Here is a 24,406-nt window from a genome sequence, read left to right on the forward strand (position 1 = left end):
AGCCCTTGGTGCAAATTTAAAACATTTTTGCTCTATGTACGTAAATACATTTGTACGCAAAATAATACACTTTTAACACTTCACTTTCACATATTTCCAACGCCGATCTGCTTTTAGCCTCGTTGTGCTCCTCCGCATTTAATCTCGCATTTTTTGCCCATTAAATGCTCAACCATTTCACCATATTTCACTGCACTTCACTTTCACATATTGTCACATATTTCGCAAATGATTTCGCATTTTTTGTCCACAAAATGTTCAACCATTGCACCACATTTTATTTCACTTCACTAACACACACTTCACTTTCACATATTGCCGCATATTTCCAACGCCGATCTGCTTTTAGCCTCGTTGTGCTCCTCCGCATTTGATCTTGCATTTTTTGCCCTTTAAATGCTCAACCATTTCACTACACTTCACTAACACACACTTGTTGTTGTACACTGCACATTACTAAACAGCTGCACGATACTTTTTCCCTTTTAGTTTCCCGAATTTTCCTGATTTTATCCTATATACCCGAATCCGTACCGGACCGAACGCGTTGACAAATTTTTAACTAATGAATGGAGATGAGGAAGCTGCAAAAAAGGTAAACTGTGTAGGTGTTGGTGGCTTAGGCAGCGCTCCCCTACTCGAAAATCTCATGCACATATATTTTGACGTGCACTTGTGCCTACTGCTCTCTGGGATTTTGTGCTAGCCGACCAGATCAGTCTCAGGGTAGGGTGAATCTACGTTTTTGAAACAGTTTGCCTAGGATTTGCGCTGCAGAATGTTCGCTCTCTTTACATTTAGCGAATGGGGAAGTCAAAAGGAGAAAGCATAAGAAAATGTTGAGCTGCTGGAGTGCTGGCATGAATCCAATCGGAAAGTCGATTGGAAAATATAAAGGGAGTTATGACTTATTTTAAATAAACTATCAATATGTGCCGTTTTTTCTTGATTGTTTCTTTTTCTTTATGGTTCTCTCTGGTTTACTTGCGAGAGCGAGAGAGCAAAGTAACGGCGAAACAACGCGAGACAGCTCTGTCGTTCTCTTTGCTTTGTATGAGTGAATAGGAAAGACAATTGGATTCTTTGTGTTGATTGCTTTTGACTCGCTCTCCTACTTGCAAATCGGTTGCATATTTATTATGTCGAGCACTTTGACTATACGTCTCTGGATTTCGATGCAAGCCGACTAAATTAGTGTAGGGTGACTTCACATTTTTGGAACTCTCTTTGCATTTGACTGTGTAATTGTCAGTAAAAAGGGGAGAGAAGAAGAAGATGCGCTGCTGGAGTGCTGGCTTGAATCAACATGAAATAAATCGTCTCGGAAAAGATTTCCTTCACTTGATCTCGATCGGAAAATGCTTAGAAAATAACTGTATTATTTATTATCCAGAAACCATTATTATACGCCGTTGCTTTTCTTGGTTCTATCTGGCTTTCGTTTAAGAGTGAGAGCAAAGTAACTGTAAAAACAACACAAGACTGGGCTCTCTCGTTCTTCTTTTCTTTCATGAGTGAATAGGAAAGGCAATTGGATTCTTGTTGTTGGTTGCTTATTACCATGAAGAACGTATATATATATATAGTTATGCTTATGACTTGCTCTCCTGCTTGCAAATCGAATGCACAATATACCCTATTTACTCTTCGAGTACCGGGTATAAAAACTGGAAAACCAGTCGGTCGTCCATAACAACAACTATTAAATTAATGTTGAAAACTGAAATCAATTTATTTGTAGAAAATCATGACGCATGAGGGCGCAGACGACCAAGCGGGCCCTGGGCTTACCCCCGCACACATTATTTAATGAATAAATCACACTGCCGGTCCCTGTAGCGAGAAAATAACCACGACAAATAACCAAAATCACACAAATTTCAATTGCTGCACGCCGCAACCAAAAAAACCAACAAAGGCATCAAGATCGAGTTTTTGAGCTGTTCTTCAAATCGCATTCCCATTACATTTGATTTAAGTGTCGTCTGTCTCAATTCTGAAGTGTCAATTTAATTTATAACAATTGTTGGCCAACATTTGCATTCCATGTATCTAAAACTGTTGCAGAGGGAAATGTCTCTTTATCAGTCCTGACATTAACATGAGAAATTCAACGATGTGCAATGGTCAAGGAAAATAGTTTACAAATTGAGCACCTAGAGGGAATAGTTAAGGCCTGTTGTGATATTAATATGCATCCTTAATTGAATTTGATCCTTGGCTTAATTAAAAATAAATATTCAATGTTGGGTATATATTTATAACAAGAAACTTTAAAGCTAATTGTCATAAATTCAGAATAAAATATTTATATTTTATTTAAAAATAAAGGCAAGGAAGAGAAAGCAGTGTCAGATGTGCGCCAGGATGAGCAGCGGCGCGTCCCAGGAGCTATGTATTTGAGCAATTAAATTCAAATACATAATTGATAAGCGGCTAATTTAACGGCTCGTCGAGCAGAGCTACAATAACAGCAGTAACAACAATCACAACAATAATGACAGGAATAACAATATGCACGAAGGTTCGAATTAATGACAAGTAACAGGATAACGATTTCAGCACGAACCCAAACACAGTAGCAGCAAAGGGAATATCTATTCCTTTGGCCAGCGCTCAAGCTAGGCCCCGGCACAGCTGCGATGTGGCCCAGTGCCACGGCCATTTATAGTTTATTTGATTTGAATTTTGTTGACAGAACACCAATGTCCTGCTCATAAAATGTAAATATTGTGCATACTCGTACAACTATTTCGAGCACGCGTGTCTGAGTGTTCTGCCATTTCGTTTGACAAAAAGTTTAAGCCTGAAAATACGTCCGGTCTGGTCCCGTTCGGTTTGTGTATGGTTTATAAATAAGTTAAATCATTTTGGGAAATTTATTTGATTATGCAATTTATAATCACGAGGATCACGTGCCTTGCTGCCGGACAAACGACCGACATGATTTTCATATTGAAATTTCGGGTTTTGATTTCTGTTTGCCATGCGTAATTGCGCACCGGAAGTGCAGAGTGGCCATTAATGATGCTGGCCATGCATTTTGATTTTGTTTAGATGTTTAGTTTGCGGCCTATGGGAGGTGTTGCCCTCTGGGTCCACCTGCACAGCCATTGACTGTACTAACGCTTAACGGTAATCGAAGCTTTCGCACAGAAAGCTAACATTAAACTTTACTCAAAAGCTTTTACCACAACAGCTTTCTTATAGTGAGTGAGCTTTTCCTTTACTCTGCCCCCTAAGATCCTTTTAATGTCCTTGCTGGGCCATGCAGAAACCTGTATAATATTGTCATTGACAAAATTCCTTTCCAATACGCATGCACTGACAGGGTCTCTATGCGCAGGTTTCGCGGAAGCTTTCGCCGTAACATGTGGCTGCATGTCAGATGTTCACCGAAGGACGAGACTGAGAAGGCTTTCGGAATGGCAAGTATTTGCGTAGGTTTAGGAATACAAATGGTAAAATTAAAATAATAATTTGGGTAGCATAAACATACGCAAGTTAAAATATTCCATTTGGGATGTTCTTATTTATAAATTAACCTATAAAGTGCAGCAAATTAATCAAACTATTTTGGTCCTTGTAAAAATACAAAACAAACCACTCACTGTAAGGGATCTAAAATACCTACCTTGCCCAAACTTTCTCCTCTGAAGTCTCCACTCTACAAAAGTTCTGTTTCCGTCACAGAGCCCCGAGCACCCGCCAGCCGACAACCCAAAATCGATGCCCAACCGGTTCGCTCTCTATCCGGCTGGCCCGATGGCCAGCAGCTTTTTCCTCGCTGTTCCTTGAACGTGTGGGCCAAAACGCGAATGAACATCGACCGTGGAAGTTGACTGCAGCAGTACAAAGCGCTAGGCTGAAGGTGAATGAGAAAAGGAAAATTCTACCCAAGAGAAACGCATAGAAAATCCAACCGAAAATGTTGAATAAATGATGAAATAATCAAGTAAAATTAATGGAATAATTGGTAAACAAATTAATAAAGAACTGAGAAGTGATGTACGACGGTTATATAAAACGAAGTTCCATCGAAAGCACCGAAAAGTGTTGTGCGCGTGTGTGTGTGTATGTGTGTCTGTGGCTTTCGATGTGTGTGTGTGTGTGTTGGCACGCGCTGGCGAAAAAGGAGAACAATTTTTGTGTATCAGTATTTTTCGGTGCTGCTAAAGCAAAAATTCCGAGTAAACTGACGAGAAAAATGCATTTTGGAGCTGTGTAATGGAGATTAAAATTACAAATTCAAATGTGGAATGCAAAAATATGGGAGAAATATTAAATGGGGTATCATTGAAAGTGAAAACGCATATGAGCCACTTGCTGGGTTATTGATTTTTCCACATGATTTCTGTGGCAGTGTGGCCTAAGTGCGAAAAGAGATGACATTTAACCAAAATGTAATCGTTGTAAATCGAAAGCGTTGCCGAGAATAATATAAATAATAGTTTTTAAATGTAATACGGAAAGAAAAGAAAACTAAGAGCGTTCTTTACTAATTTCAAGTGTGTGTGTGTGTGTGTGTGTGTGTGTGTGACTGTGCCAGAGAAAGAAAAGAGGAAAGCTCAGGCGTTACGGCTCTAAGAAAATCTCTATCCTGAATTTGCCTTCAACGTCGTCTTTGAAGGAAAAGCGTATTTGCCAACTTAACCTCGCTCTCTCTCTCTCTCTCTCTCTTTTAACCCTACACACGTACACCCACACACATAACCTTTTGAGCAAAGAGACAAAATACACACCCGCCCACACACACACACATACACACACACACATACACATGCGAGATTCGCTCTATCAATATTTACGCATACCATTGTATTTTGATATTACGTATTCGCTCCGTTCCTCTGCCCCACACGTACTTACTTTCTCTCTCTCTTTATCTCTCTCTCTCTCTCTCTCTCTCTCACTGTTTGGTCCTCTCCCAATGTTTGGTGCAAAATACACAAAATTCTCATAAATTAACAAAATAAAAAACTTACAACCAATTCAATACGAATCGTGTCAAAAACAAATCAGAGTTCTACTAAATTCATGTGAGACTAGCAAGCCGCGGCCTCTAGCCAAAGCTAGCCACGAATAAATCAGCAGAAGCAGCAGCAGCAGCAGCAGCAGGAGCAACAGAACGCACCCACACTCACCAAAGGAGACAAGGACCCTCATCGCCATCTTTCCTGCCAAGTCGTCGCCACTGCTGCCGCCCTTACCCCGGATTCACACTTCGACAGACGCTGCTCTAAACCCATCATCCAATCATCTAACCAAGCTGACTTCAAAACGGAACATTAAATCCAAGGAAAAGCGACGGGAAGCTATAAACATTGGTTCAGACTCAGATTGGTGAGAGGAATCATAACAGCGGCCACATTGTCTGACTAGAAGGTAGGTTTAGTAGGTTAATGTTACACAAAACTTACACACGAACATCCATTTCGGTAGGGTTTAATGTTACTTTCTTAAATAAGATCAAGCTTTGTGGTATGTTCCAAATCAATGTTCGGAAAGATTAGCCTAGGATTTGTATGAAAAAGTCATGGATTGGTATTTAATATTTAATGTTATGCTCATGTCAATTAATTAAATTGTTTAACGAAAATGAAATAAAATATAAAACGAGACTCCGTGTCTGCTTCCCTGTACTTAGCGTGCAGTATTTTTCATTCAAGTTCCCTCAGACCCTCCTCTTCCAACATTCAAGCCTAAAAAATACACTCGTATCTTATTCATTATGCGGCTCTTATCTCTGTCTTATGCCAGCTAAACTTGATTAAGCATCTCTTTCGCTAATTAGCTTTGACAGGCAGACAAAAGAAGAGGAAACAGGATTTGAGGTATGTAGGTGATGGAGAACCCGGGGGGATGGGTCAAACCATGCAATAAAAGTGCTCCAGCGAAGTATAGAAAACGCACATAATAGCCAATAATCAAGTTAAGCCAATCCCCCACTCAAACACACAGACGAAGTAGGAGACTTTATGGGGGGAAGTTCCACGCTTTGTTTGTAGCGTTTTCCTGTTCTTACAATTTGATTGCAAAGAATGTTGCATTTTTAAAAACATTTCTTTATCAGAGGAAAAGCAATTGTTCAATGAAAGCGAAAAGCATAATGATGTGGAAAATTGGTTTTTCTCTTCGGGCATTCTTCATGTCTCAGCCATTCTCCAGACTACAAGCTTCGCCTGCTTCTCCGTCTCGTTTTGGTTTATTCCTACTATTTGCCATTTTCCCCTATTTTTTGTGCAGAGTTTTTATTTTGTTGCCTTCTCTGGGTTATGTGCGCAGTAGAGGAAAAAGAGAGCCACAGAAGGAGAGAGAGAGGAGAGAGAAGAGAGAGTGGCCGCGCTCTACGCGCTCTGACTCGTCACAAAAGTTTAACCGATTCCTGCTCAGAAGCTCAGCCAAATGACTTCGAGGAAAGAGCTTAGACCGTGGGCCTCCTTCCGTTTGGTTCGGGTTCATTTTTGTTCCTTTGTGCGAATGTTACATGCGTGGGTTTCACAGATGTTACCCATAAATCCTAAATCTAAATCCTTTTTTCACGTTTGAGTTCGTTCTTGTTTTTGTTTATCCATTGCTGGTTGTGGCCGGCTGTCTATCCTGTCAGTGCTCTCTAATTTGTTTTGACAGCTTGATTGTCAGCTCTTGACACACATTCTCCTCCTCTCTCCTTCCGTGTGTGTTTTGCCCGGATGGGCTTTCGGGCGCGTTTATCTACCGAATTTTTGATGAGGCCAAATTCTCTTATCGTTAAACGAATTTATTCCTAATCTACTCGTAAAATAACAGCCAATTTCTGATATATCTCTGTGTCTTGGTGACACTGCAGTGCTTGTATTAGTAGTCCACCCACAACACATCTGTCATTCGTACGCTCCCCCTACCAGCGATGGAGCAGACAGCTATTCTATTTTAGGCCGCCGTGAAAGGTCAAAGCGCAGAAATTATTATGCATAGCAAGAGAAAACCCCCTCTGAAATAATTCACTGTGATGACGGATGCAAGAAAAGAGATTTTAAATTGAAAGAGCTCCCTATCAAAGCAACATTTGTAATTCATATATTCTTGCCATACAATTTGCAATATAAAAGCTGAAAAAGGTCACCTGAAGATTCTATTTAATTACATTTCAAATCTATTGTATCAAAGTTGGTGAATAGATAGATGACGCATTGCACATTAAGTTATTGATTGAATCCTTTGGATGCCATTCACTGCCTCCTGGGAACAGCACGAAGTTCGCAACAATAAAGATTTGCAGTCTTTATAACAATGGCCAGCCCATCATCTGTACAATTCTGGTACAAATACCAGTAAGGATTTCCCATGCATTCTGCAAATTTTACAGTTGCCTTTGATGACCCAATTTGGAAATGGGAAATGTTTTACCATCAATTTTGGGCTCAGAAATAAACTCAGTGGACATTTAAGCTCGTTTACAGGTCCTCATAACGAGGACTTGCAACAACATCAAAGAGCGAGAGCAACTTGGGTCCCAGACATATGGGCACCAAAAAATAATACATTCTCGTAAACTGCACACCTATTTGAGCTGTGGGTTGCGAGTGGAACAGGCACTGGCAGAGTGACAAAATTGCTGCCTATGTGTGTGCCTCGAGATGTTTTTGTACTTCTGTTCTGCTCTTATTAACCTGCAATTTCCGTGTAGCACATTTCGGTTTATGACAAGGCTTGAGTTTTTTGGTGCATTAATAAAATATGACGCGAATGTCCTGGCTTTGGTGTCATGCCCTAACACTGATTGCCTTGCAGCCGTGTGATTGTTTTTCTTAGAGTAAAACACAATTCAGTAAATCCAAAGATGAAATCCCACTTTATGGCTTGTTTAAGCTGCATGTAAAAGTTCTTATCGATTTTTTTTAAAACGAACAGCTTGAAGGCGTGGTCAGGATCTCTTTTGAACAGTATAATTATATCACATTTTCATAAATTATATATGAAGCGCAAACAACTTAATTTCACACATTTTTCTATGCAAATTGAGTCTTTTCGCACTTATTTCGAGGGGCGCCTGCTAAGGAAGTTCTTGTTAAATAAACACATTTTTTTTCAGCCCACAGTTAGACTTTCTACGTGGCACCATTTGAATTTTAAGCATTTTTATGGGCTCGCTTGAGCAAAGATGCTCTGGGCATTTCCATTTAAGAAGCTTTCTCTGTGTGTGTGTGTGTGTGTGTGTGTGTGTGTGATGGTTGCCACGGGCTTAGCAAGGGTATACGAGTAAATGTCCTTTGACGTCATTTACCGAGTCAACAATTGCAGCAGCAGCTTCTCGCGGTTGCCAGCAATTTGAAGTCACTTTGCTCCTAAATTGCTCTTATGCCTCTTTTATTCTCTTAGTGGGGGGCCAAGTGGGTGGCCATTATAATTTATCTTGTGCGGGCGAAGCTTTATGAAAAACTAAAGCCACTTTTCCCAGAAAATAATTGCAGTAGGTGACTACTATTTTCTATTAATCTCTAGCGCTTGCAAAAAGACTTTAATCTGAATAGACTGAAGCCGCTTTTGATGCTTTTTATCCCTTTCAATGTTTCGTTGAACAATTATTTCTATACTCTTCTTGTGGCACCTAATAAAGGCACTACATCTTCCATTCTCTCTACCCTTAGACCTACCTTCATAGACTTTTCGAATATAATTTTTCATTTCGAGAACTGTAAGAAACTAATAGCAAATTTACCTATTGGCCATGCACATTCATAACTATTCAGGTAATGAAAAAGCTCCAAGGTTTGGTGTACCAATCATTTTTTATAGGGTTCATGAAACCCTCGGGCCGACAGGTGTCATTCAACCTACGAGCATGATGGGTTAGCAAAAGTCTCTCATCTCCCACAGCGAAATCAGTGACAGCTTATGGTCAATGGTTGCCAGACAACAATAAAAATAAAACCCGACTCAAACCGATTCCCATTGTTAAAGTAATTGAAATGAAAAAAAAAAGAACCGAAGAATATAATATGAGAAAACTCACAATTAATATTAATGAATTAAATTAGAAAAGGATGGAAAAAGGAGGGAAATATTAGAAAGGCGAAAGAAAGAAATAAGAACAATGTGTTGGACCCGCACTAATGTAAGCTTTTACATACATCGTTATGTGGTACAGAGTGCGTGCCCTTGGCATGCTACGGATAAGCACTTTTACTGGGTGAGTTATATCCCAGCTTTCTGCCACCACCTCCACTGAGTAGACGCCGTCAGCGCATTTCGAGTGTTTCAAGGACAGAAGTGTAGGAAAAGTTCGTAGCGACATTTGCGGGATTTCTTTGTGAACACTTTGAGTTTCCGGCTATTTTTAAAACGCACACCCTATGGAAACAGAACGCGCATTATTTTAAGTAATTATTAAAGCTTACAGAATCCGTTCAATTAAGAACTTGCAAAAGTGCTAGCAGGGAAGAGTTGAAGTTGTTTAGGAACTGTTTACTGGAACATCAATTACCTTATGGTTTTGTAACTTGTTTTTTCAGCAACCAAACACACAACAAAATGCCGCCAAATGCAAAATCGGAAGCGGACGCCAAACCGGACGAGGAGCCAGCGCCTGAATCGGCCACAGAACTAGAGTCCGTGGACCAGAAGCTGGAAGAAACACATCACTCCAGATTCCGCGAGCTGGATAAGCAGGAACAGGAGTCGGCTGCCGAGGAGGCAGCGGCCGCCGAAAGTCAACGAATCGCACAGGTGGAGACAACAACAAGGAGCGCAACAACAGAGGCTCAGGGTGAGTTCTCCGGAGAGAATATAGAGGAAACAGAGCTGTATGCGGACCATGTTGCAGAATCAACAACCACCTCCTTGCCAGTCATCAAAAAGATTGAGCATGCCGGCGAAGTGGTCACCGAGGCGATTGCGGAGCGCACGGGTCTGCCCACATGGGGCGTGGTGGCCATCATAATACTCGTATTCCTCGTCGTCTTTGGTATAATATTCTTCTGTGTTCGGAGGTTCCTGAAGAAGCGAAGAACCAAAGATGGTAAGGGTAAGAAGGGTGTCGATATGAAGTCGGTACAGTTGTTGGGATCGGCATACAAGGAGAAAGTAAGTATCTGAGGTGCCATCAAATATTAGTAGTTATTGGGTTCTGGTATGCCATAGGTTCAGCCTGATATGGAGGAACTCACCGAAAATGCCGAAGAGGGCGACGAGGAGGACAAGCAGAGCGAGCAGAAGCTGGGTCGCCTCAACTTCAAGGTGGGTTTCCCTAATCACTCCCCAGAGCCCACCCACTCTTAACTAATCCCAATACAGAACTAACCAAAGCCAAACTCAGATAGGTGTCAATGTGTGCACAGGAACACTCACACAAAGTACAAGGACCAGAAATACCACTCTTATAACTCTTGCTTCCGACAAGTACATCTTAACGTTTCAATCACACTCGAACTCACACACCAAAACAACATTAGATTAGACCAAAATTAGCTGTTTGCACCATGAAGTATTTCTGAGCAGCCTTTGGGAATATCTCTTAGTGTGAACCAACTTTACATTCGACTGAAACTGCCTGCACATTTCAAATAAAAATCGCATTTATCTTAGTCTCTAACTAACATAATCTCTTTGTTCCTCTGTCCCCATATCAAATTCCCCTGTTGCGCACCCCTTCGATGTTTTATCTTGCAGCTGGAATACGACTTCAATTCGAATAGCTTGGCCGTTACGGTTATTCAGGCCGAAGAGCTGCCCGCCCTGGACATGGGCGGCACTTCGGATCCCTATGTCAAGGTTTACCTGCTGCCGGACAAGAAGAAGAAGTTTGAGACCAAAGTGCATCGCAAAACGTTGAGTCCGGTCTTCAATGAGACGTTCACTTTTAAGGTGCGAGGAATATACAAAATTCTTTACAATGATTTTTGTATTTAATGGCTTTGTTACAGAGTTTACCGTATGCCGATGCCATGAACAAAACGCTCGTATTTGCCATTTTCGACTTTGATCGCTTCTCCAAGCACGACCAGATCGGCGAGGTGAAGGTTCCTCTCTGTACGATCGATTTGGCGCAAACCATCGAGGAGTGGCGCGACCTGGTCAGCGTTGAGGGTGAAGGTGGACAGGTATGTAGACCAATTCAGGCAGTCGAGGTGCTAGGCCACAGGTCTGCAATGCAGACTCTCTCCGTAACTCTTTCTCTCTCTCGCTGTCTATGTATAACACTCAGTGTGCCACTAAGTTCCTTTTTGTCCAACGATGTTATCTGTGTCTTATGATTTATTGGGTTTTCCATTCATATTTTTGTTCTCTAAGTTATGCAAGTCTTCTCGAAAGTGAGGGCTGAGCAAGCGGTGAAGTCGTGTGATACTTATTGACTTCTGTTCTTAAAATGATTGTGTTTTGTGTGTACATATGTATTTTGAGTGCAATTTCAATGAGCAAACCGACATAGAATGTCGTACAGCAAAAAGCAGTATTTGCAACCCGTCCCGCCCCTCTTTAAAGTACATGGAACAAAGACAATTACAAAGAAAACTTTCCAGAACAGAAACAATATCAACAAAACAATGAAAACTTCGCGGAACAGACAAGCAAAAGTTGTTTGAATCTCTTGTGAAACTTGTACACACCCAGTTCAAAATGCAAATATAAAAACATGAATAAATGAGTAAATAATATCTACCAACCATTTACTCAATATCAACGCAACAACAAAAATCCACAGAAAAAACAGTGGGGAAAATCAAAATTCAGAACTGAATTTCTGCTTCTCCCCAACTCTCTGACAGCATTATTATTTCCCTCTCTACTCTCTACTCTCTCTCTCTCTTTTACGTAAACACAACTACAGCAAAAAATAAAACTCTAAATTTCTCTTTCTCCAATCCCCACTCCAAAACAAACAATAATTGTTTTCGAAACATATAATCTCTTGTTTTCTTGAACTTTTGTAGAAGGTAAATACAAAACATGATTACAAATCTTACAACAACAACAAAAACCCAAACAAAAGAGAACTCCATTACACTTTTGCATACTTGATTTGAGTTTGTATCATTTGTATCCAACGTATAACCTGCTCTTTCTCTCCGAACTGTCGCTCTTGTACATGAAATCTGTCTATAACAATACTCGTTCGTAATCAACGTCTAATAACACTAAAAGCTACTACTAAAACTTCAAAACTTATTCCTCTGATCATCATAATCAATCACTTTGGTCTTGAGCGATTGTTCTTCGACTTTTCTCTCTCTCTCTCTCTCTCTCTCTCTCTCTTTCTCTCTCTATATATACATACACACATACTTATATATCCTGATATATTGTTATGTCTGCATTCTTTCTCGCATCATTAATATTGTAGTTGAATTTTTGTGTTGATATAAGCAATTTATCTATGTTTGAGCTGTCTTGTTTGCAATGAAATACTAACGAATAGAAAGGCATTTTTTGATAAATGTTTTCACATTTCCATATGCAAATACTCACACTGCAATATTATTTTGCTGAGAAAATCTGTGGCATAAGAAAGCAACCAAAAATCAGCGTGGCCAAACCACACAACTTTCTGCCACAAAACCCCTCTCTGTCTTCCCTCATTCTCCCAAATCTTATTGCCTTCATTGGGGCCCAAGTTCTATAATCACTGATCTAACAAACAAAAACAACTGAAAATGTCCCCGAACACCTATCACACACTTTTTGTTTGCACTTTGATTGGAACAATTTAACGCCGAAAATACTGGAAACTTTTGCATATCTTTCTTAAAGTAGTATCAACTTTTGCACCCCCCGTTCTTTGCATAAAGTCCGTCAATCTTTTATTACACTGATACTGACACTCAGACACCCAATATTTCTCTATCTAACACACACACACACACACACACACACAGACACGCACAAAAGAATCTTCGAAATAAATAATTAAATTGAAATGTTGTAAAATATTTGCATTGATTTAATTGAATTGGTCCAGTGATGATACACTAACACACACAACAAAAAAACGATCAGAACACATATACGAATTCAAGTACACATACAAATACATAACTCAATAAGCACACACACTTACACACACACACACACACACACAGAAACACACACAAAGTTTCAGCAAAAGCTTGAAGTTTTCGCCTGTGAATGCCAGACTGGAAAATAAAATTGAAAGCAATAAGAAAACCAAGAAAAATAGAATATACTCTTACTGGATTCGATTTCCCTCTCATACATATATCATTTACAAATGAATGTATTTAGAATCCAGCAAGTGGATATTGTACCTTTATAATAAAGTAAATTCTCAGTGCATTTTGCGGTACAATGAAAAACAATCCTCAGCTTTACTGGCCAGAGAAAGCAATAACAATTGTTTTTTTTTTCTATATGAATAAATAAAAACCTATCTACAATATAACTAGTTAGCAACACTGCAAAATACCTTTCGAACCATTTATTACCCTATTGCATGTTTTCCTTTTGCTTAAGACTTAATAATACCCTATATATGAATCACACTAAGTATTAGAATCGAATACTCAACACAACCTGAACACGGACACGCGACCAGCAATTGTTTACAGAAAAATACGAATACCTTTACTTTTTTACATTTGCCAAAAAAAAACCCACAAGAAATACTCTCGTACTTATCAAAATTGTGATGGAAATGGAATTGAAAAATTGTTAATATGCTCTTCATTTTTCTCTTTAATTATTTTTGAACGTATCGCTAAAAACCAAAACAAATCCAAATCAAAATCTGTTATCACAAAAAATTCGATTACTTGAAATTCCCAAAACTGTACTCGAACTCGAAATTTTTGACTCATGCCATGGGGATATCAAATCAATCCGAAACCTGAATCCGAATCGGCCCGAAACATGTAAGTATACGAATGGAGAGAGAAAAACTCATAATTATCGTTATTTGCTTTGGTTGTTGTCGTCATAAATGTATTTCCAGTTCTGTTCGTTGTGTTTGTGTTACAATTCTGTTCGACCAGCAAACGTATCTCAAATTTACCGGTATCCAAGTCAGGATCCTGATTGCACCTTCTGCGGAAGGACGTACAATACGCTTCTTTGAACCTTAAACTCTTGTGCTTAGCTCTCTGTCACTGTCTCGCCCGATATGTGTATTATGTAATTATGTTTTCGGTTGCATTTTGACTTGTTTGTGTGCTGTAATGTTTAAGCAGAGCTTCGATGACAGTCAAATACCTCAACAACAAATGCTCGACAATGTTTTTCCAGTTGTACTTATGATTTCTTTCAATTATGATTACATATGTACCTTTTCGTTTCCATTTAACATTCACCCAACATTGAACAATTCAACAACTCGTATTTGGAAAATCCCAGAAATCAAATCAAAATCAAAAAATAAATCAGAATATGATTCCAATTCCAAGACTCTAACTATTTAAAACCCTAAACAGTTGCGGTAAGTGACTCCGATATAAAATCTATAACTTCACCATAACGCTCGCTCTCTGTCTGTCTCGCTCGCTCGCTCGCTCGCTCTCTGTCTTGAAACTTTTTTAAATAATCGTAATCCAAACTACACTCATCCACATACCACATAAAATATAGACCAGCAACTAGCATTTTTATTGCCCGGGCTAGTTTGGACCTTGGAGAGGTGCACGAGCAATTGGCAGTTGAATTGGTTTGTCTTTCAAGTCGAAAGAAAGGAAGCAAGAAAATTATGAATACCTGCGACTGCAAGTGGTTCGAACCAGCCTAGGGTCTTATATATGTTTATATACTCGTAGAGCTCTGAATAATCTAGCTAGAAATTTCATTTATAAGATATGAGAGTATGGTATGTCTCTTCATGTACATAAGAATCCACATCTCTATTTCTCTATATACATATATAATTTTAAACTCTTTTTGATATGCCTCCGAAACGGGTGCATTAGAACCCCAAATTAGTTTCTTCTGTACATACAAAATCGGTTCGACTATGCTTGACTTCAACTATTTTATCTTCTCTATCTATCTTCTCCTAATCTCATATCAATAATGTCTAAGAAAATGTTTGAAACCAAATAATTTTGCATTTTGTGCAGTCGGTTTTGAGCTGGGTGTTATTAAACAATATAACGAGACCATAACGACATATGACACTCAAGAATCTTGATTTAACTATAACCCCAAGTAAACACTGTAAGTTTTGGTATGGTTACAACTATACCCATACAAACATACTCGTCTAACAAACAAAAAACATTAATAAAAGATCCCCAGAATAACGAAAACAACACTTGAACAATATCAATTAGTTTTCTTTCAGTTGAATCATTTTCCTTGGTTCGTTAACTCTTCGTTTGGATACAATACTCGTACTCTTCTCTCGATACCCCAATACAACATGTATATAGATATATGTTTACACTTACCAGAACCAGAATCGAAGCTCTATAACGTGCAGTAAATGTTTTAAATGTAATTTTTTGTGGCGTTTTCTTTTTGTGTCGATATAACCATGAACTGTTCGTAAACCTTACGTACCAATTGCTTACCAATCGAATAAATTAATATAATATACTGTACTGTACTGTTCACCCTGCCCCCAAAATCCACATCACTTCATGGCATACGAAGTGAGTTTGGATTATCCTGAGTTACGTGTTTATGAAGTGTCTTAATGTTTTTTACCTGATAAACTTGGTTATTTCTTTTATTAACTTGATATTGTGCAACTGTATAAATCGATAATAAATTAGTTGTGACGGGAATTGTGTCTTGGAAATTAATGCAAATTTACCGACTCCTATTCCTTGGTTATATCTAAATACCCAAGTATTACGATCCTATACGATCTGCGTAGGTTTTTCTACATTTTTTGCTACACCAAACTGAGTTTAATCCTAAACTAAATATAAAAGTGCAAAAACTGCATAGGAAGGAGTAAAAGTCCCTCTGTTTGAACACTGCCATAGTGCAAACCCAATCGAATATAGAAACTATAAACTTTTATGTATACTTTTATGTGGATATGTATGTAACTGTATCTCTAGTCTTTATGTGACATGTTGCTTGTTGCAAACCGTATCAGCCCTGAGCGAAACCTACTAATCACACCCAACTCTCGTTTCTCCTAACTCTTCTTGGGATCTCGTCTCACAGGAAAAGCTTGGAGATATCTGCTTCTCGCTGCGCTACGTTCCGACTGCTGGCAAGCTAACCGTCGTCATACTGGAGGCCAAAAACCTGAAGAAGATGGACGTGGGCGGACTGTCTGGTAATATGGAGTGCTACCGATGCGCTGTCAGGACTGATGCCAGGGCCAAAGATGTTTTTGTTGGGCTCCCGGCGGTTCTGGCAGCGTTTTTATTGCTGTTTGTGTAACTACTTAGATGTGTGGAGTTGTACCTAGTTAGATTTTACTTTTGAGTTAATGATTTCCCATTGATTTTCAAACGTCCATGGCAAGGAAAGCGCCAAGGCAACGTTTGCTCGCAGATAAAGTGCTCGGAGAGCAAAGTCCAACCAATTTTATTCCAACTAATATTTTGTCAACTTTTCAACTATCAAATAGCGCCAACTTTCTCGACTTGCATATTTTCCCGTATTTGTCTTGAATCGCGTACGCTAAAATTCAACTAAATTCATTTACTCTCAAATCAAAACCAATGGATATATTTTCGCCCGGCAACGTTTCCATACCGAAATCTCGCACAACTTTTACTTACTTGTATGCCTGGCAAACAATAGAACCCAAAATTAAGTAAAGCTCTTGCCGAACAAGAGACAAGGCCAAAATCTCGCTTGCTTCTAGCTTCACTTTTGCATGTAAACTAACAATTATTTTCAACTAAACACTCGACATCGTTTCGGGCCACTCGGACTGACCCTGAGTGGTTACAGACCGAAGAAAAACGTTGCCGCCAAATATATCCAAACAATTAAAGTTCTTCTAGGCTTTTACAAACAACAGAACATTTTCCCAAATTTGTTTTGAAATGCTCTGACATTAATCGGATTCCAAGTCAAAAACTCTTAGTCATGAGATTTGCAACGAACAAATCTGTTTCTTTTCTATAATTTACAATTGAACACATTTGTGTGCTTTGAGTTCAAAGCGTTACTGTGTGCCAAAACGTTTCCAAAAGACAGTACATGTAAATGATTTTAAATTTGAGAATTAATTTCCAAAGAGAACAAGCCAAAGGGAAACCTTACTCCCATACAATTGACGAATGAACAAATGTTTGCTAAAGTCTGTGGTTTAAAAGTTTTAGCTTTGGCTTGTTCCTCTCGTGCGTATTATCGTTGTTATTTTCGTTTGTTTTGTGTGTTGCAAAGTAAAAAATTGCCTAAAACCTATTGTATATGTAACACGTATATAATTAATCGAAGTTTTTGTGTAAAATTCGTATATGTGTGTGTGTAAAGCAAAAACCAAAAATAAGAAATCAATCAATCAAAAATGTGCTCCTCAAATTGTTGCAAAAATTTTACTTTGTTATAAAAACGAAAAAATGTTTTCTTTTTTTCTTTCTTTCGATTCTTTCCTATATTATAGATCCATATGTGAAAATTGCAATCATGCAAAATGGCAAACGTTTGAAAAAGAAGAAGACAAGTATCAAAAAATGCACCCTCAACCCTTACTATAATGAGTCGTTCTCATTTGAAGTACCATTTGAACAAATACAAGTATGCGAGAATGTATTATACTATCCTATAAAAAACCACAACTACTACTACTACTACTACTACTACTACCTATACAAACTTACCTACTACTACTACTACTGTTACTGCTGTCCTCTTCTGAACTATCTATCATACAAACCAAACCAAAACCAAAACCAAACCAACCGAGTTTTGAGTACCCAACCTCCCTCTCAACACACACTAGCCTCTTACGTGCAATCGTTGTTGTTATCGTTATACTATATGTATATAATAAATCCATATATTGAATACTTGTATTCCAAAAGACAACAACACCAACAACTCTAAACAAAAACAAACCGAACACGTTTAGTGCCAATTTCTCGTATTACCCATAAAGATATCTATAAATTCCCCCCCCCCCCCCCTCAAAAAAAAAAACAAACTTAACCAAAACCTTGTGTTCTATAAGACCTATCAAAAACGTATTCAATGTTCAATGTTGTAATTTAAAATTAAAACCAAAATTTTCCAAGCTTTTTTATTTTTTAAACGCTTTTCTTACGGTTGTAAATATGACAAAAAAAAAACAAAAACAAAAAAACAATTTATTACCAATCCAAACACAAACAAAAAAATAGAAAAGAACGGATTGAAAATTTGTTGTTATGCTTTAATTTGAGTAGTTTGGTGAAATTAATTTAAAAACAACTTTTTTGTTAGATTTGTATCAGCCTCGATATGTGCTTAGAGCAGCCGATTGGGTTTCTGTTTTAGTTGATAAATATGTGTGTTTTTGAAAGACAATCTGGTAAAGGATCTGGTAGCAGTGAAATGCAGGCATGCCCTAGGTCTAGGTTCTATTTTCAAAAAGCATTGTAGACGCCCAACCTCGTACACACAGTCCTAGACACAGTTGAATGGAGAGCAAGCAAGTAGTGTGCCCGCTTCGCTCTCACGACTCGTGTAGAGCCGCCCTCAGCCAAGCCGTCGAGCATTCAAGCAGTCAAGCAGTCAAGCAGCCAAGCAAGAATGTGCACGAAAGTCCACCACACACTACGCTCACTCCAAGAACAACAAGAATACTTACTTAAACTACTCTTTCCATAATACAAACTATCGCAAACTCCCTAACTCAGCGGCGTCAATAATGCACCACCAAACCACAGAAGCGAAGTGGGTACATTATTTTGACACTGTCTTCTGATTTGAATATCGAATACCAATCGCACCACAACAGCTACAGTACAAATACAGAATACACAATAAATACCAAATGCCACCACAGAGAAGTATAGCGTATCACCATAACAAACAAACAAAAAAAAAAGAACCACCATAAACCACATCTTGCCAAACCATTTGGAACGATCCGCCAAATCTCGAGGGAGAACTCTGTTTCGGTTACGTGTGCTTGTGCAAGAAACTCCCCTCTATAAGTAGGACCCCCCCCCCCCCCATGCTGACAAAAGAAACAACGACGAATGGGATTGAATATTATACATTTTCGTTTACACGTATTTAATGAACATTTTTCTTTTTGCCACAGCTTCAATGAAATGCTATCAAGTTTCAAAGAAAAGTAATTTGTTCATTAGTCCCCAAGGTTAAAAAGAAAAGGATATATACTCTTATCTACCAACAGATCATCTTCGACAACCAACCGCTTCATTTGCTTCTCACCTTAACGCTGATCAAGAGCTTTTAGGAATTAGTTTTGAGTTTTGAATATTTGTTGTTTTATACTGCTCATCCTTAGCTTTAGACATTTGCATGTTCTGCTTGAAACCTCACCACCACAAATACCATACAAAAAATAAACAACAAAAAACATTCCCGTTTCAAGGAGCTTTTTGTAATGCTTGAAAGCCTTTAGATGTGTTTACCGAAAAATAACCAAAGAATCCCAAGCTTGTGCCAGCCAAAAGTCATCGAATGAAGAAATTCCCCACCGAATGATCTCAACGATCTCAGCAAAACTTCAAGTCTGAAGTAGCCTGCACAATATCTTTTATACAGCACTCAATCGCCACGAAATACTCAATGTAGATACGACCTTTGTCTATAAGTTGCTTCCCAAAAACAGCATTTGTAGTGTCTGCCTGTTAACCAAACAACAGCTCCCCCTGTTCCCCAGCCCCAACCAACAAAACCAAACAGAACACGCATATCGAAAATAACAAAAAGTTCTTCCAATCAAAAGTGAAACCTCACTCCCCTCAGAAAAAAAGAGACCGTTGAAGCAACTTAAAGCGAAATACCCTATACTAATGCCTACACTTTCCCCTTGAACACTTTCCGCTAACACTTGAATCTAGAAAATCTGTCTCGTTGTGACCGTTGTGGACTACGATCGTATTGGTACCTCTGAGCCCATTGGACGCTGCATACTCGGCTGTATGGGCACCGGAACTGAGCTGCGCCATTGGTCGGACATGTTGGCCTCCCCGCGTCGACCCATTGCCCAGTGGCACACACTCAAGGACCCCGAGGAGACCGACGAGATACTAAAGAACATGAAGTAAGGAGCTACATGGCTGACAAATGCAGGTAAGCAAGACTATTTATTATTCTGAGAGAACACAAGTATTTGAAGATAATTCATTTATTATATTCATGGAAAATGTTTCAGATTAACAGGCTGCAACCTATACGAACTTTGGAGTTTAGGTTTCTATTTAATATGCTAATATATTCCTCTGCTCTCTTTGTTTCCAATTAAAGACTTGCAGCACATCTATCAAACGTATGAAAATAACCAAAGAACACCTAAGAAAGCCGTCAAACATAGAAATCGATGCATCATCAGCTCTAACTGATCTTACAGATCCTCCTGATCCTCACCCGGAACGACAAACAACAATCAAATGAAATATCGTAGTTAAAGCAAATTGTTCATCTATGCAGTTACCACAACACATACCCAAACACACACAGAAGAATCAAAGCCGATTTAATAATAACTTTAGGATAATAAGTGTATCTCATTGGTTGAACAGGAAATTGAAATGAAAACTATGGTAAAGACCACACAAATTAATAAAATGAATTAACCAACTGAAATGATGTGGCTTCGACACACTTATATTCATGCGAGTGTTCATTTCCAGGTCCATGACTTTATTGATGTCACTGATTACAATTTTTTCCAAATGAATTAACGCTGAAATGAATACGGAAACTTTCAACATACACAACGTATGGATAAATTGATGCAAACAAAATATAAAATAAATGGAGTATCATTTTAAAGGTTAAGTTTCATTCGATTTTAAATTAGTCCAATGACAGACCGAATGTCGGAATCTAACCAGTTTTCACTTTGCTTTTCAACTGTTGAAGGATTACTAGCGAATAATATTACTAATGCATCACAACTGTTATGTAAATTATTTATTATGTTTAACTTATTGAGCATTACAGAAATGTACTTAACTGTGTAAGTATAAATCAACATATATGGATAATAGATAAAGTACATATATGTAAACGATAAAACACACGACAAACATATGAAGAAGAGTAAAGAGTAATGAAAGCAGAATCATAAAATAATATATATATTATATATAAAATATTATGTAACCCTTGCATAGACTAATGTTATGTATGTATACACAGATCTGAGTTTTGAAGACCTAACGAAATCAGACGTATATTCGTAAGTAGAGAGGAAGCCCCAAAACCAAAACCAAAACCAAAACCAAAACCAAAAGCAAATAACAAAAGTTAAACTTTAAAGCGTGATTTCAATGGAATATATCATCAGTTTAATCTTTAAAACAAATATCGAACATTTTGCACTGTGGATCAGATTGGAATCTTTGTGTTTCTTATGTTCGGATAATTTTAGGCCAAATAAGGAATGCGAGCAGAGTAATGGCTCAGTTCTGTTAGCGGTAGTTTCAATGCAGAAAATTCATTTGTTAATGTTTTACTTAATGTTTTTTTTTTTTCGTTGATTCTGTCTCCTCTTTATCTACTCATTTATTTTCGACTAGAAACTATTCCTTTGTTTTGCTTTCTCGACCCAAGTCTTGAGGTTTCTACAGCTATGTATTTACGGATCGTTGTTTTCGTTTTGAACTCTACCACACTCAATAATTTAGAAATCATATTAGGACCTAATGAAAATATACATACTAACTAAATGATTATGGCAAAATGTTAAAACAGAAAAAGAAATATTAAGAACAATAATAGTTATTACTATTTATATTATATTCAAGTATATATACGACATCTAAACAATATACATTTATATATATACTTATATAACATAGTGCTCTTGCTGCACAAGCCTACTAAGAAATCGGAATTTTGAATATGGATGGCAAACAAAAGAAACACTTATACCTTCCTATAGAAAAAGTCTCACAGTTGAATAGGAACTCCGAGTGAAAGTCGTGCATTAAGGGAGATTTAATAGAGATGAGCCATAATTTTCTGATTTTTTCCATATTGAAAGTAAACAAATTCCACTAATAAATTAGATGTTTTTTGTCCTGTAAATGGTATATTATAATGGTAATGATAATGCGTAGTTAGGGATCGGTGTATCCCCTGTACACACACCTACACAGTTGTAGTTATGTTCACCGAAGCAACAGAGATGCATAAAGTATGAGTAAAGCGAAGGAAAGTACCACAAATATTTATGTAATATAATTCATCTAAATTTAACAACTCGAACGGGGGACAGGAAAGCAAGATATAAAAGAAATTACGAGTATTCTTCAATAAAAAACCAATAAAGTACTTTGCTTTTCCAAATAGTTACTGTAAATTATCTCAAAACCCAAGAACAAAGACACAAAGACACGAAATAAATCTTAAACAAATAAAACATAACCTAACCACAAGAACAACAACAACAACAACAACAACAACAACAACAAAGAGAAACAAACTATATATACTTGCGTATTTAACAAATTATATGAAAAATTATATGAAATGATGTTGATTATTGATTTAAATTTAAACTGAGAAAGTGAATAAAACAAATTATATATACACCTATACATATATATATATATATATATATATATACATACATATATATAAATATTAAACCAGACAAAAGCAGAAAATTTCATTTGTGTTTTTCTTCAGTTTAAGTATCTTTAGTTACACAGCGTTACACTGGGCCACACACAAACCCGAACCCCACGTGCGACAATGTAAGTGTGACCCTCTCTCAAATCCGAATGTACATACATAAATACATACGTACACACACACAGTGACACAGACGCAAACACAGACACACAGACACACAGACACACTGAAACTACTGACCACACGAACTGACCAAAATGCAAGTCGTACACTTAAATGTATTATAAAGTTAGTTATATGTACAACAACAAAATGTGTATATGTACTTGTACTATTATTTCCTAATATCGAAAGCAGAGATTCGAAATAAACGTTATCAAAGCAGCATTCAAAAGCAGCGCAAAAGCCATCACGAAAAGCACAAATCAGTAGAAAAAGCGAAATGAAGCTAAACAAAACGAAACGAAAACAAACTAACATAAAATAGGTAACGTAACAATAACAACAAAACGAAGATAATGTAGCAGTCCATGTATCTTTATTTTATAGATATGTATGTATGTAATTTATATCGATAATTCAGGCATAAATGCATTTAGAAACCAGACCATAACCAGAGCATAAACCGATCGTTGGGTATAGCAGAAGGAACCTGAAGAATTGAACATCGATTGATCGATATCATCTCACAAGGGTATTCACTATAATGAGAGGGGGGATCTGGAATGGACATGCCGTGTGTCTGTGTAGGAAAATGAATAGCGACAAATACAAGATATAGAAATATGCGTTATAGGTACAAGCCACCTAAAATATAGGACAATGTTTGATGTTGATATGAGTTAATCTGGCCACATAGCGTGCGCATTATATGCATACATACATACATACATACATATATGTATGTACGAGTATACATGGTACATACAATTCGAGTACAATCCCAGGCGAAGAATAGCCCCAGCATAATCAGCATTTTATACGAGTATGCCAGGTGAGCAGCAGGGAGCAGTAGGAAGTACCCTAGACATTTATACATAACCATCAAGAGCACCGCATAGTATGAAGTTACCATACGATATATAAATAATTACATAAATAAACAATAAACACACTACACATACTCGTGCTATGAATGGCAAGTACTACCGCACCTGGGTAGTAGAGTAGGCCAATTCTCAGTTCAGAATCCACAATACCTACCTAGAACACTCACTCGGCACCACACTCTCACCCACGCGGATATCATTTAATGACTCCTTGCGGAGTTTTGTTGTTTATGATAAACTGTTTATAGATGTTTTTGAATTTTAAATAAATTATATTTACTATATGGCAAAGGCAAATAAGACCTGAGGCAATGTGTGTATGTTTTAAATGCTAATACAAAAACGAATCTTGAATTGAGGCTTTTGCGGGAGGCGTCGAACGAATGAATATTACTGAATAAACTGCATATATAAAAACATACTAAAATGCAACTGTATTGCAAGACAAGTATATCATTTTATTTCAAAGGCAAAATGAATTTAACACAGGCCAACACACACACACACACACGCACCTATAGATACACACACCTACAAACATACGAGTATATAGGGTAAGCGGTAAGCGGTAAGCGGCAGATCGACTGATCGATAACACACACGGTTCCAGAAGTCGCACCGTGCCAAGATCCAATGCAAATACCAATGTAAGCCCCCCCCCCACACACAGAAACTCAAGAACTAACATATGTGAAATGAAACGA

General features: G+C 37.9%; 1 protein-coding gene and 1 long non-coding RNA gene across 6 annotated transcripts; both read left to right on the forward strand.

Moving 5' to 3' along the window:
* The first annotated feature begins 588 nt into the window (after positions 1 to 588).
* LOC117583878 lies at positions 589 to 24,010 on the forward strand. The gene is made up of 3 exons (XR_004573818.1): positions 589 to 602; positions 2,163 to 2,168; positions 22,022 to 24,010. It is a non-coding gene; the product is annotated as an uncharacterized LOC117583878 (long non-coding RNA).
* Positions 3,807 to 21,726, forward strand: LOC117583876 (synaptotagmin 1). Of its 5 annotated transcripts, none has more exons than XM_034272526.1 (11): positions 3,807 to 3,871; positions 5,023 to 5,385; positions 9,495 to 9,748; positions 9,806 to 10,065; positions 10,123 to 10,218; positions 10,651 to 10,845; positions 10,905 to 11,081; positions 16,099 to 16,213; positions 17,498 to 17,631; positions 19,911 to 20,142; positions 20,317 to 21,726. In XM_034272526.1, the coding sequence occupies exons 3-10, from the start codon at positions 9,514 to 9,516 to the stop codon at positions 20,115 to 20,117; spliced, it is 1,419 nt and encodes a 472-aa protein (XP_034128417.1). In that variant the 5' UTR covers positions 3,807 to 3,871; positions 5,023 to 5,385; positions 9,495 to 9,513; the 3' UTR covers positions 20,118 to 20,142; positions 20,317 to 21,726. The 5 variants fall into 5 exon arrangements, with proteins under 5 accessions (XP_034128417.1, XP_034128418.1, XP_034128420.1 ...); XM_034272527.1 differs by having other exon boundaries at positions 16,102 to 16,213; XM_034272529.1 differs by having other exon boundaries at positions 16,105 to 16,213.
* Positions 24,011 to 24,406: the final 396 nt, after the last annotated feature.

This window comes from Drosophila guanche, unplaced genomic scaffold, assembly GCF_900245975.1.
Source record: "Drosophila guanche unplaced genomic scaffold, DGUA_6, whole genome shotgun sequence".
In the NCBI taxonomy this organism is placed as follows: Eukaryota; Metazoa; Arthropoda; class Insecta; order Diptera; family Drosophilidae; genus Drosophila; species Drosophila guanche.

What these genes read in the sequence shown, in the direction of transcription:
- LOC117583876 (XM_034272526.1), top strand. Translation starts at nt 9,514, where the DNA reads ATGCCGCCAAATGCAAAATCGGAAGCGGACGCCAAACCGGACGAGGAG. An exon ending in GATCGGCATACAAGGAGAAA is followed by an intron (nt 10,066 to 10,122) that starts GTAAGTATCTGA and finishes GGTATGCCATAG; the next exon opens with GTTCAGCCTGATATGGAGGA. An exon ending in TACCATTTGAACAAATACAA is followed by an intron (nt 17,632 to 19,910) that starts GTATGCGAGAAT and finishes ACTTGAATCTAG; the next exon opens with AAAATCTGTCTCGTTGTGAC.